The 15,263-nt window shown below is 39.4% G+C and overlaps 1 protein-coding gene across 1 annotated transcript in view; it reads right to left on the bottom strand.

The window, feature by feature from the left end:
- LOC128699781 (KICSTOR complex protein SZT2) overlaps nt 1-15,263 on the bottom strand; it is an 807,931-nt gene that overhangs the window by 78,276 nt on the left and 714,392 nt on the right. Inside the window, 4 exon segments of the mRNA XM_070102247.1 lie at nt 47-191; nt 4,237-4,387; nt 13,399-13,509; nt 13,979-14,158. Of these exon segments, the coding sequence (XP_069958348.1) occupies nt 47-191; nt 4,237-4,387; nt 13,399-13,509; nt 13,979-14,158 (587 nt within the window).

Raw genomic sequence — 15,263 nt, 5'->3', positions numbered from 1 at the left:
CCTTGGTGGTAGATGGCCAATGTGTTAAAGCAAGTCCATATCATACCTTGGCAGAAACAGAAGAGGAGTGTAGCAGAAGTGTACAATGCGTGCATTCTGCTTATACAGAGCCAAAATCTTGTCATTGAAGACTGGACTGGAGTGTCCATGTGTTTGCACTAAGGTCTTTAATAGCACTTTACGTTGAGTTTCTGCAACAAGAACAACTGTTATCTACAGGTACATCAGTTTTATTTATGTGAAAAAGAAATTACTTCCCTAGTGTAAGTATGAAAGTAAGGCTAGCCAACTGATGATGGATGGGGAATAAAACAAACAAAAACATATCATTCTTCCTCCGTAAGCCATGCATGTCTTAAGAGGCGACTAAAATGCCGAGAGCAAGGGGCTGGTAACCCTTTCTCCTGTATAAATTACTAAATTTAAAAAGAGAAACTTTTGTTTTTCTTTTTAGGTCCCCCTGCCTTATTGGGATACAGCTGGTTCATTGAAAAAAAAAAAAAGACTTACCGCATAATAAACTTGCTGATCAACTAAATATTCAGATTTCTTTACCAACAAAAACTCTTGTCATGATGTTTACAAAACTTCATTTATTCTTGGTTCAGGTTAGGTGTGTGTAAGAGCTGAGATCAATGGTTGTCTAATGTGACATTGCTACTTACTTTGCTCACTAAGCTAGTTATTAAGACTTCAATTTCTAATTTATTATGTAGAGAAGAGCCCTGCATATTCAGCACCTCTTTTTGGTGTTCCACATTTTTATTGGTTTTTAACTGAGCCATTATTCACTATGTTTTGTGTTTTTACCATTTTTCTGCCATTTTTGCACAACAGTTATGTAAGGGAGGGGTGACTAGCAACATACTTTAAAGTAAGCATTGCATATGCAGTAGGACCCTGCTTTACAGCGTTTCACTTTATGGTGTTACGCTAATATGGACATTTCAAATTATGACCAAAACATGCTATACGGCTGCCCCACCTGACTTTCTAATACAGTCACCGTGCCCCACCTGGTTTGTTTACATTCTGCGTGAACACCACGTCTCTCCATTATGTCTGGAAACTTTCCAAAATTTCAAGTGTTTTTAAAAGTTATTTCATATTTTTTTATATATGTACTCTGATAATTATGCTTATGTATACCTGTACCTAAATAAATTTACACACTGTGCTGGCATGCAGGTACACATTAAAATCAGTAAGAGTGTCTTATGTCTCGGGATGCCATATTAATAATGATAATAATAATACAGTACTCGATAATAATCAGTCTCTCATTAAATGTCATATATTACGTTAATATATACATTTTCATTAATCCATCTACGATTTTTTTTCAAAATTATAAAATAAACATGATATGTAGCATATAAACATGATAAATACACCCCACAGTAGAATAAATTAACAAATATTAGATGTGGAAGCCAGACAACTTCTACAAGTGACAGCAAGAATAACATTTTCTCTGGTCCATCATCAGAGAAAATGTGTGTACTATAATATTACTTGGGGTAACTGTAGATACATATTCCTTTCGTATGCCTTCACTCAGAGCGTCATTTCTTCTAAAAATAGTGTTACATAAGAATGGGAGTGTTCCTCTTTATTTATTCTACTGTATCAACATGGAGATAACTTGTACACAAACCAGATGTGTTTGCCTGGTTTGTTTACATAACTCCGTGCCTGTCCTCTTTCCTCTACTCTCCTCTCTTCTACTCTACTCTTCTCTTTTCTCTCTCTCTCTCTTTTCTTTCTCTCTCTCTTTTCTCTCTCTCTCTCTCTTTTCTCTCTCTCTCTCTCTCTCTCTTGTTCATTCATTTTATCTCATTTACTCACCTCTGACCCTACATTAGCCCTTATTAAACGGTCCAAACGTATATATACGTTTTTTTCAACATTTGAAAGTATGTAAAAAATGTACATCATCTTTTTTTTTTTATATTTGAAAATGTGTAAAAAAACTATCTACATTTTTTTGTTGTATTTGAAAATATGTAAAAAAAAACATAGATCTACTTTTGGAGCACTACGGATTTGAACGTCGATCTATTTGGACCGTTTATGGGTTAAGACTACGAATATTTTAAGGTAAGTAATAAGTGAACTGTATATGCATTTTATTGCTCTGGGACACTTTAAATGTCACAGAATATTACATGTGGGTGGGTTGGCCTGGTATGGTAGTCTGGCTGGCTACCATACATACCACATCTGATTTCTTACAATAAATACTACTCATCTTACCCTACATTAACACTACAAATATTTTAAGCTAAGTAATGAGTGTACTATATGTGTATTTTACTTTTTTATTGTTTTTAATGCCTAGTTCTATGGCTAACGTAATATATGTTAGTGTAAACTTGTTATCTAGTATTTATATGCATTTATAAGTGGAAAAACGGGTGTTCCACTTTACGGCAATTTACGCTTTACGGCGGTAGCCTGGAACCTAACCTGCCATATAAGTGGGGCCCTACAGTACTGTGTACAGCCTCTCCTCACTTAACGATAGAGTTCCACTCCTAAGAGTAGGTCGGTAAGCGAATTGATTGTTAAACGAGGTGCACACTATACTGGTAGTGGGTTTGTGTCAACCATCTTTAGATATATTTTAATGTCACTTTTGCACCATTTATAACGTTTCTAGTATATTTTTAAATGTTTTTACAGTAGTGTACCACATACTGTAATAAACAGAATAGAGGAAATTGGCTCTAATATACATTATTTAGGTATGCATACCAGTTGGAGAGCTGGTCGTAAGTCCAAGCAGTTGGTAAACAAGTACGTCGCTAAGTGAGAAGAGGCTGTATTTATTTTACTTTCATATCTTTTTTTTATGCCTAGCTGTACTAAGCATTTAATATATGGTAGTGTAAATATGTTATCAGGCATTTCAGACACATTGTATAAAAAATACAAAGAAACTCAGATACTGCAGCCTATAAGAGCCACTTTGCTATACACAATTTTAGCAAATAAGGCCTAATAGAAATATAATGAAGACACATGTACAGCCTCTCCTCTTTTAACGACAGAGTTCCGTTCTTAAGACCACGTCGGTAAATGAATTCATTGCTAAACAAGGAGCATACTATAATGTAGTGGGTTTGTGTCGGTCATCTTTGATATTGTTTTAATGTCACCTCTGCACCATTTATAACATTTTTAGTATATTTTTAAATGTTTATACTGTAGTGTACTGTATATTGTAATAAACAGACTAGAGGAAATCAGCTGTAATATATATTATTTAGGTATGCATACTGGTCAGAGAGGCCGTTGTAAGTCTGAGTTGTTGGTAAACGAGTATGCAAGTGAGAAGAAGCCGTACATACACGATAACGATGACCATCACAATAAAAGATATTATAAAGGCAACAACTGCTGGTATACCACTGATGGGTATCAGAGTCAAAGTTAATTTTCACATGATACAATGTTTATTACAGACATGGGTGACACTTGCATGTGTGCAGAAAGTCTATAGATATTCAGAGCATTTCAGGCAAGCTCCAGCAACTGCTAGATTACCAGCACTAGACAAGTGTGAACAAAAATCTGCCGATTTAACCCTTAAACTGCCACAGGGTCTAAAATATGAGTGAATTTGGTGCAAGCGATTTTGAAAAATAAGATTTTCTTACCAAAATTTTTTCTCTCATTTTCAAAGCATAAGACAAGAGTGAATAAAACTGTAGTAGTACTTACTGACATGAAGGTATGAAGCTGACCTATGTATATATGTTCTTAAAAGTACATCACTTCCATGTATCGTTTGACAGTACTAAAGAAGAAAGTGTTTTCTGGCTCCCACAGTGCCCTGTTTACAACACCTTTTTTTTTTTATATTGCTTACACCTATGTCCAATTCCCATTTTCTCTGATGTAGGCCTAACCAGACTGATCAGGATCATTATGGAGACCTTAGAATTTTCCCAGTTAGCAGAACTACATGTCATTGGTAGCCTAAGGGTTAACAAGGCTAGATTTCCCATCCCTCAGGGTCAGGAGCTGTAACTCAACCCCTGCAACCACAATTAGGCGAGTACATGGGATCACCAGTGTGTCCTAGCACTCTACAACTGGTTATACCTCTCACAATTCAGCACTGGGCCTGCTATTCACATACACCATGGTTGAAATCCCCTTCTTCATATACTGCTTCACATTATACAAATGAATGCTCTATAAAAATAATAATGATCAAAGGGAAAATACCTTTTTGTAGAATGAGATGCCTCATATCAGTCATCTGGTTGCCATGGCGTAGTACCAAATCCTTCATACTTCCATACTGAGAAATTTTAAGAGATCCTGGAAGTCTGCTGTCTCTATAGATGTCAGTTAGGCTGGGTACTGCCAACAAACCCTAAAGCAAAACATTATGAGCCCATAAATGTCAGATATTTAGTATTGTTTTTTTAATATACTGGTCATCTGTTACCAAGGTCAGGTGACCCCCCCCTCCCCCACAAAAAAGGAAACACTTTTACCATCATTCATTCAGTTGCTGTTCTGCCAAAAGTTTGCTGACATTACTGTTTGGATGATCCTCCAAACTACAACATCCACACCCCTCATCCTGAGTGCAGGCACTAAATACTGCTTATATTATTAACAAAAAACTTTTGAAATTTATATAAATGTGGGCAAATGAATAGTGTACAAGGGCTGGAGTGATATAAAAGTAAGAGTAACTCAGAATAGGAAAGTGGATGAGGATAATCAAGGAACATGTAGAAAGAAAGACCATATGAATAATCTGTATTGAAAAATATCTGAAGAGCATGACAATCTTTTAATAATAATAATAATAATAATGAGGGTATCAAATGATTTAGATAAAGAAAAATTGGATATCAAATTGGGGAGGAGGAGTATGGAAGAAGTGAATGTTTTCAGATACTTGGGAGTTGACGTGTCGGCGGATGGATTTATGAAGGATGAAGTTAATCATAGAACTGATGAGGGAAGAAAGGTGAGTGGTGGGTTGAGGTATATGTGGAGTCAAAAAACGTTATCTATGGAGGCAAAGAAGGGAATGTATGAAAGTACAGTGGATCCCCGCATAACGATTACCTCCGAATGTGACCAATTATGTAAGTGTATTTATGTAAGTGCGTTTGAACGTGTATCTTTGGGGGTCTGAAATGGACTAATCTACTTCACAATATTTCTTTTGGGAACAAATTCGGTCAGTACTGGCACCTGAACATACTTCTGGAGTGAAAAAATATCGTTAACTGGAGGTCCACTGTATAGTGGTACCAACACTCTTATATGGGTGTGAAGCTTGGGTGGTAAATGCAGCAGCGAGGAGACGGTTGGAGGCAGTGGAGATGTCCTGTTTAAGGGCAATGTGTGGTGTAAATATTATGCAGAAAATTCGGACTGTGGAAATTAGGAGAAGGTGTGGAGTTAATAAAAGCATTAGTCAGAGGGCAGAAGAGGGGTTGTTGAGGTGGTTTGGTCATTTAGAGAGAATGGATTAAAGCAGAATGACATGGAAAGCATATAAATCTATAGGGGAAGGAAGGCGGGGTAGGGGGTCGTCCTTGAAAGGATTGGAGAGAGGGGGTAAAGGAGGTTTTGTGGGCGAAGGGCTTGGACTTCCAGCAAGCGTGCACGAGCGTGTTAGATAGGAGTGAATGGAGACGAATGATACTTGGGACCTGACGATCTGTTGGAGTGTGAGCAGGGTAATATTTAGTGAAGGGATTCAGGGAAACCGGTTACTATTTTCATATAGTCGGACTTGAGTCCTGGAAATGGGAAGTACAATGCCTGCACTTTAAAGGAGGGGTTTTGGCATATTGGCAGTTTGGAGGGATATGTTGTGTATCTTTATACGTATATGCTTCTAAACTGTTGTATTCTGAGCGCCTCTGCAAAAACAGTGATAATGTGTGAGTGTGGCGAAAGTGTTGAATGATGATGAAAGTATTTTCTTTTTGGGGATTTTATTTCTTTTTTTGGGTCACCCTGCCTCGGTGGGAGACGGCCGACTTGTTGAAAAAAAAAAAAAAAAAATAATAATAATAATACTTTCATTTTAGCATGATACATGTTTGTACAGAGGAGTGTAACAATTGGGTGAATATGCAAAGCATTTTGGGAAAACTTAAGACTAACTTAAGATTAATAGGGCAATACATTGCTGTAATTTGTACATATGGTCATTAGGTGAGTTACAATGAATACAAGTTAATTGAATATTCTATTAGTTCAAGCTTTGTGGCTTTAATAAGTTAGGTAGAGAAGAATTACAGTTTTGATATAGTATATAATAATACAGTATTACAATTAAGATAAGATAAGATTTCGTTCGGATTTTTAACCCCGGAGGGTTAGCCACCCAGGATAACCCAAGAAAGTCAGTGCGTCATCGAGGACTGTCTAACTTATTTCCATTGTGGTCCTTAATCTTGTCCCCCAGGATGCGACCCACACCAGTCGACTAACACCCAGGTACCTATTTGCTGCTAGGTGAACAGGACAACAGGTGTAAGGTAACATGTCGAATGTTTCCACCCGCCGGGAATTGAACCCGGGCCCTCCGTGTGTGAAGCGGGAGCTTTAGCCACCAGGCCACCGGGCCACAATTTAAACAATGAAGTTGAAACAATTATAAGTTTGAAGAAGTGATTTTATAGTTGTGCTGTCAATATCCTGAAATTAATATTGCTCTCCGTGTCCACAATTAAAAAATATATTTTTTCTTTTGAAATGGAAGAAAATCTTTTTCTAAAAGTAATGACACCAAAAACAAAAAATTTGATGAAAAACTTAAGAAATTATGCAGGCACAACGTTAGCAGTCTGGGTGCAATTTATGCACTGCCGATTATACCTACTTTGAGTCCTACTTTAAGCTAGTTCCATTATTTCAATCAATAAAATTCTAATCTATTTCACTAGTATGCATTATGTTCTATTAATTGAGCAGAAGAAACCACTCATTCAACTATTAGAACTACTCAGTAAAGTACAATGAAGTAATGTGGCCAATGTAGACATTCCATGCATGAAAACATTTCCTCTGTTCATAAATCACTTCTTAAGGCCTCTCCTGTATTACACTCACTTTCCATTTTGAATTCATAATCTCACAAAAAAATAAGATTTGCCCATTTCTTGGATAAAATATACCAGGAATGATTAGTCATGGATTATGATATCCCAATAATTGAATCAGAACAATTAAAAACCCATGAAATAGAGGTGGGTATAGAGGGCCTTACTTGTCCTCAGAAAAATTGGCACAAATAGAATATTTCCATTACATTGAGCCAAATTTCAAGCCACTTCGAGTCCTGAAACCAACCAAAATTATCACGATTTCAGTAATACATTTTCTCTATATGTGTTGGTAGAATTACCGACAATATGTAAAGTAAAAGGACACAAGTGAAACTAATGTGACATTTTACTGTGGCAATGTTTTGCTCTCCGGGAACTTTGTCAAGCCGATACAAACAATACATGGACACAGAGGGTATATATAGGCTTAGAGTGAGGTGTATTACTAGTGGTAGCAGTAGTAGTGATACAATATGGCAGAACAATTGACTTGCACATGAGTAAAAGGATATAAAAGCTATTACTTGGGTAGCATAAAAATAGGCTAGACAAATATTTCTATTGGAGGCTGGATAGAGGCAGCCTGTTTCAGTGTTCATCCTCTGTAATGTGCTTGTGTAGTATTAACAGGAGAGACTATGTGATGGCAGAGTTTACTGTTTTCAGGAGGATTCTTGCTAAGACTTCAGAGATGGTGAAGCTACCTTTGTTTTGTTTAATTGTATTAGAAACAGCGATTAGTGAAGATTCAAGGCATTTGCAAGTGCGTCTGCGGAAATTAGTTTCTTTGATCACTAATTAGGCGTCCCTGAATTTCATGAGATGATTGGCAGAATTTCGGTGTTGTATGCAGGCGTTGTTCAAGTTATCATTCCTACATGTATTCACTGAGGCGGGTGTCGAGGTTTCTTGCTGTTTCACCTACATTAATCTTGTTGCAGCCTCCACAGGGTATAGTGTGAACCCCTGTGCTGACTGGTTGATGGTTCTTGGTTCATGCCACAATAAAATGTCATATTAGTTGCACTTGCGTCCTTTTACTTTACAATACATTTTCTATTCTATCAAATGGTACCAAGAAGCAGCCAATAAAACCATAAAAAAGTAAGCCTAGAGAACATCTGAAAGCTGCTGTTTTAAACCAAACACAAGATCAGAGTGGAGAAGAATTTTTTTTTTATACTGTGCACATTCACTAGGTACCCATTCTCTCACATCTATGCCAATATTTACCACTCACACCTTGTGAAAGAGCTGTGCTCAAAATGTATATCTACATGAGAGGCCCTGGCATCAATAATGTAGATCAACATGAGGGGCCCTGGCATCAATAATGTAGATCGACATGAGAGGCCCTGGCATCAATAATGTAGATCAACATGAGGGGCCCTGGCATCAATAATGTAGATCGACATGAGAGGCCCTGGCATCAATAATGTAGATCAACATGAGGGACCCTGGCATCAATAATGTAGATCGACATGAGAGGCCCTGGCATCAATAATGTAGATCTACATGAGGGACCCTGGCATCAATAATGTAGATCTACATGAGGGACCCAGGCATCAATAATGTAGATCAACATGAGGGGCCCTGGCATCAATAATGTAGATCTACATGAGGGACCCTGGCATCAATAATGTAGATCAACATGAGGGGCCTGGCATCAATAATGTAGATCGACATGAGAGGCCCTGGCATCAATAATGTAGATCTACATGAGGGACCCTGGCATCAATAATGTAGATCTACATGAGGGGCCCTGGCATCAATAATGTAGATCTACATGAGGGGCCCTGGCATCAATAATGTAGATCTACATGAGGGGCCCTGGCATCAATAATGTAGATCTACATGAGGGGCCCTGGCATCAATAATGTAGATCGACATGAGAGGCCCTGGCATCAATAATGTAGATCTACATGAGGGACCCTGGCATCAATAATGTAGATCTACATGAGGGGCCCTGGCATCAATAATGTAGATCTACATGAGAGGCCCTGGCATCAATAATGTAGATCTACATGAGGGACCCTGGCATCAATAATGTAGATCTACATGAGGGGCCCTGGCATCAATAATGTAGATCTACATGAGGGGCCCTGGCATCAATAATGTAGATCTACATGAGGGACCCTGGCATCAATAATGTATATCTACATGAGGGGCCCTGGCATCAATAATGTAGATCTACATGAGGGACCCTGGCATCAATAATGTAGATCTACATGAGGGGCCCTGGCATCAATAATGTAGATCTACATGAGGGACCCTGGCATCAATAATGTAGATCTACATGAGGGACCCTGGCATCAATAATGTAGATCTACATGAGGGACCCTGGCATCAATAATGTAGATCTACATGAGGGACCCTGGCATCAATAATGTAGATCTACATGAGGGACCCTGGCATCAATAATGTAGATCTACATGAGGGGCCCTGGCATCAATAATGTAGATCTACATGAGGGGCCCTGGCATTAATAATGTAGATCTACATGAGGGGCCCTGGCATTAATAATGTAGATCTACATGAGGGGCCCTGGCATTAATAATGTAGATCTACATGAGGGGCCCTGGCATCAATAATGTAGATCTACATGAGGGACCCTGGCATCAATAATGTAGATCTACATGAGGGGCCCTGGCATCAATAATGTAGATCTACATGAGGGACCCTGGCATCAATAATGTAGATCTACATGAGGGACCCTGGCATCAATAATGTAGATCTACATGAGGGACCCTGGCATCAATAATGTAGATCTACATGAGGGACCCTGGCATCAATAATGTAGATCTACATGAGGGGCCCTGGCATCAATAATGTAGATCTACATGAGGGACCCTGGCATCAATAATGTAGATCTACATGAGGGACCCTGGCATCAATAATGTAGATCTACATGAGGGACCCTGGCATCAATAATGTAGATCTACATGAGGGACCCTGGCATCAATAATGTAGATCTACATGAGGGACCCTGGCATCAATAATGTAGATCTACATGAGGGACCCTGGCATCAATAATGTAGATCTACATGAGGGGCCCTGGCATCAATAATGTAGATCTACATGAGGGACCCTGGCATCAATAATGTAGATCTACATGAGGGACCCTGGCATCAATAATGTAGATCGACATGAGAGGCCCTGGCATTAATAATGTAGATCTACATGAGGGACCCTGGCATCAATAATGTAGATCTACATGAGGGACCCTGGCATCAATAATGTAGATCGACATGAGGGACCCTGGCATCAATAATGTAGATCTACATGAGAGGCCCTGGCATTAATAATGTAGATCTACATGAGTGACCCTGGCATCAATAATGTAGATCGACATGAGGGACCCTGGCATCAATAATGTAGATCTACATGAGGGACCCTGGCATCAATAATGTAGATCTACATGAGGGGCCCTGGCATCAATAATGAGGGGCCCTGGCACAGATCGACATGAGGGACCCTGGCATCAATAATGTAGATCGACATGAGGGACCCTGGCATCAATAATGTAGATCTACATGAGGGACCCTGGCATCAATAATGTAGATCTACATGAGGGGCCCTGGCATCAATAATGTAGATCTACATGAGGGACCCTGGCATCAATAATGTAGATCGACATGAGGGGCCCTGGCATCAATAATGTAGATCTACATGAGGGACCCTGGCATCAATAATGTAGATCTACATGAGGGACCCTGGCATCAATAATGTAGATCTACATGAGGGACCCTGGCATCAATAATGTAGATCTACACGAGTGATGCTGGCATCAATAATGTAGATCTACACGAGTGATGCTGGCATCAATAATGTAGATCTACACGAGTGATGCTGGCATCAATAATGTAGATCTACACGAGTGATGCTGGCATCAATAATGTAGATCTACACGAGTGACGCTAACATTAATAATGTAGATCTACACGAGTGACGCTAACATTAATAATGTAGATCTACACGAGTGATGCTAACATTAATAATGTAGATCTACACGAGTGACGCTAACATTAATAATGTAGATCTACATGAGGGACCCTGGCATCAATAATGTAGATCGACATGAGAGGCCCTGGCATCAATAATGTAGATCTACATGAGGGGCCCTGGCATCAATAATGTAGATCTACATGAGGGGCCCTGGCATCAATAATGTAGATCTACATGAGAGGCCCTGGCATTAATAATGTAGATCTACATGAGGGGCCCTGGCATCAATAATGTAGATCTACATAAGGGACCCTGGCATCAATAATGTAAATCTACATAAGGAACCCTGGCATCAATAATGTAGATCTACATAAGGGACCCTGGCATCAATAATGTAAATCTACATAAGGGACCCTGGCATCAATAATGTAGATCTACATAAGGGGCCCTGGCATCAATAATGTAGATCTACATAAGGGACCCTGGCATCAATAATGTAAATCTACATAAGGGACCCTGGCATAAGAACATAAGAACGAAGGAACATTGCAGAAGGCCTACTGGCCCATGTGAGGCAGGTCCAAGTCTCCTACTGGCTTAAGCCAATGCACCCAACCTAGTCAGGTCAGGTCACATTGACTTAAGGGAGGAACACGGCAACCAACCTGGTAGCACAAGCTATCAGGTCCAACTCACACCCACCCACATCCACTCATGTATTTATCCAACCTATTTTTAAAGCTACACAATGTTCTGGCCTCCATAACTATACTTGGGAGTTTGTTCCACTCATCCACAACTCTATTACCAAACCAGTACTTTCCTATATCCTTCCTGAATCTGAATTTTTCCAACTTAAAACCATTGCTGCGAGTCCTGTCTAGGCTAGATATTTTCAGCACACTATTTACATCCCCTTTATTTATTCCTGTCTTCCATTTATACACCTCAATCATATCTCCCCTAATTCTACGTCTTTCTAGAGAGTGCAGATTCAGGGCCCTTAGTCTATCCTCATAGGGAAGGTTTCTGATACATGGGATCAACTTTGTCATCCTCCTTTGTACATTTTCCAGAGCATTTATATCCATTCTGTAATACGGTGACCAAAACTGTGCAGCATAATCTAAATGAGGCCTAACCAAGGATGTATAGAGTTGAAGAACAACCTGAGGACTCCTATTATTTATGCTTCTTGATATGAAGCCAAGGATTCTATTAGCTTTATTGCGAACACTTATGTCTTGGTTTCAGATTACTGCTAACCAGAACTCCTAAATCTTTTTCCCAATCCGTAATATTCCTTTTTCGCAATCCGAAAAGGACCCTGGCATCAATAATGTAAATCTACATAAGGGACCCTGGCATCAATAATTAGATCTACATAAGGGACCCTGGCATCAATAATGTAAATCTACATAAGGGACCCTGGCATCAATAATGTAAATCTACATGAGGGACCCTGGCATCAATAATGTATATCTACATGAGGGACCCTAGCATCAATAATGTAGATCAACATGAGTAACCTTGGCATCAATAATGTAGATCTACATGAGGGACCCTGGCATCAATAATGTAGATCTACATGAGGGACTCTGGCATCAATAATGTAGATCTACACGAGGAACCTTGGCATCAATAATGGAGACCTACATGAGGAACCCTGGCATCAATAATGTAGATATGTGTGAGGGGCCCCTGGCATCAATAATGTAGATCTATGTGAGGGAACCCTGGCATCAATAATGCAGATCTACATGAGGGGCCCTGGCATCAATAATATAGATCTACATGAGGGACCCTGGCATCAATAATGTAGATCTACATGAGGGACCCTGGCATCAATAATGTAGGTCTATACGAGGGACCCTGGCATCAATAATGTAGATCTACATGAGGGACCCTGGCATCAATAATGTAGATCTACACGAGGAACCTTGGCATCAATAACGTAGATATGTGTGAGGGGCCCCTGGCATCAATAATGTAGATCTATGTGAGGGAACCCTGGCATCAATAATGCAAATCTACATGAGGCTCTGGCATCAATAACATAGATCTACATGAGGGGCCCTGATATCAACAACACAGATCTACATAAGGGACCCTAGGATGAATAATGTAGATCTACATGAAATCCACTCAGAGGGTTAATATATGCTAAAGCTAACTGTTTTACAGCATAAAAAAGTACGAATTACATCATTTGACAAAAAGAAAAGTATGAACAGTGACAAAAGTATGCAAAACAAGTCTTTAAGAGGGTAATATTTTGCCCTAAGAAGGCTTGTCTTCCATACTTATGTCTTTGTTGACATAACTGTCACCACTACAAGAACACACACACACACACCTGAGCCCTTCTGTTGCCTCGCTCTGGGTTCATTGGTAAATCTCTTCCTGGAGCTTGAAATTTTATTAATCCATGGACATATGCAGGACTTCCCATGTAAGGATTGTTATCCTGGAAATATATAAAAAAAAAATGATGGCACTTTAAGATCACATGTAGGAAATATGAAAAATCAAGTGAATAAGTGGTAGTAGACTATTATATTAAGATACAGAGGCTAGTCTTAGTTATCATAGAAGTTGTAAAATGTATCATCAACTTGTATTGTGATAGATTTTCACATGTATAGCAGGTCACCAGCTGGTACCACATAAGAGAATCAACAGCTGGCCCTGTATGTTAATACTAAGAAAGGATCACCAGTTGGTCCTGCATCTTAACAGTGAGAGAGGATCACCAGCTGCTACTCCATCTTAACACTAAGAGAGGATCATCAATTGGTACTACAAGCATCTACAACAGAGCATCAGCTGGTACTACAAACAACTACAACAGATCATCAACTGGTACTACAAACATCTACAACAGATCAGCTAGTTCTTCGTCCAGATATTAAGAACAATTACTAGTATAAGCAAACCTCTTCTTTTTTAAGTGAGGTCTTGCGCACAAATGGTTGGTTGTGGAAGAGTCCCATCTTCTGCAAGACTATAGTTGACAGCAGGGAATTACCAGCAGTTGACCAGTGACCCAAACGTGTCATAGCTGAGTGAAGATTGTCACACTGTTCTTTAGTCCAATTGTAAGTGTAAATAACAAGCTGAAAATAAAAAAAATTATTTCCCCCACTGTAAAAAAATTTAACTTTTTTTTTTTCAACAAACTGGCCATCTCCCACCAAGGCAGGGTGACCCAAAAAACAAGAAACACTTTCATCATTATTCACTCTACCATTGTTTTGCTAGAGGGGCACTGACACTACAGTACAAAACTATGAATTTCTCCACCCCTCCTTCTCACCTCCAGGGCTCAAGTACGGCTAACTGGCTTCCCTGACTCCTTTCATAAATGTTACTTTGCTTACACTCTAACAGCACATCAGGCTATAAAAAACATTTGCCTCCACTTGCTCCTACCTAACATGCTCATGCACACTTGCTGCATGTCTAAGCCCCTTACACACAAAACCTTTACTCCCTCCCTCCAACCTTTCCTAGGATGACCCCTACCCCACCTTCCTTCCACTACAGATTTATACACCCTACAAGTCTTCCTATTTTGTTCAATCTTCTCTAAATGTCTGAACCACCTCAACAACCCTTCCTCTGCCCTTTGGATAATACTTTTAGTAACCCAGCCCCTCCTTCTAATCTAAGAACTACAAATTCTCTTCATAATACTGACACCACACATTGCCCTCAGACATGACATCTCCACTGCCTCCAGCCTTCTTGCTGCAGCATTCACAACCCATGCCTCACACCCACATAAGAGTGTTGGTACCACTATACTCTCGTACATTCCCCTTTTTACTTCCACGGATAATATTCTGTCTCCACAGATTCGCCAGTGCACTACTCACCTTTTTCACCCTCATCATTTCTGTGGTTCACCTTGTCTTTCACAGACCCATCTGCTGACAAGTTCACTCCCAAATATCTGAACATATTCACTTCCTCCATACTCCTTACTTCCAATCAGATATCCAATCTTTCTTTAACTAAAATTTTTGTTACCCTTATTACCTTGCTCTTTCCTATGTTCACTTTTAATTTCCTTCTGTTACATTCCCTCCCAAATTCGTCCACCAACCTTTGTAATTTCTCCTCAGAATCTCCCCGAAAGCACAGTGTCATCAGTAAAAAGCAACTGTGACAACTCTTACTTTGTGTTAGATTCTTCATCTTGCAATCCCACACCTTTCC

Source organism: Cherax quadricarinatus, chromosome 81, assembly GCF_038502225.1.
Source record: "Cherax quadricarinatus isolate ZL_2023a chromosome 81, ASM3850222v1, whole genome shotgun sequence".
NCBI classification, from domain to species: Eukaryota; Metazoa; Arthropoda; class Malacostraca; order Decapoda; family Parastacidae; genus Cherax; species Cherax quadricarinatus.
Note: the sequence above shows the minus strand (reverse complement) of the source record. Positions and strands in the feature narration are given on the sequence as shown.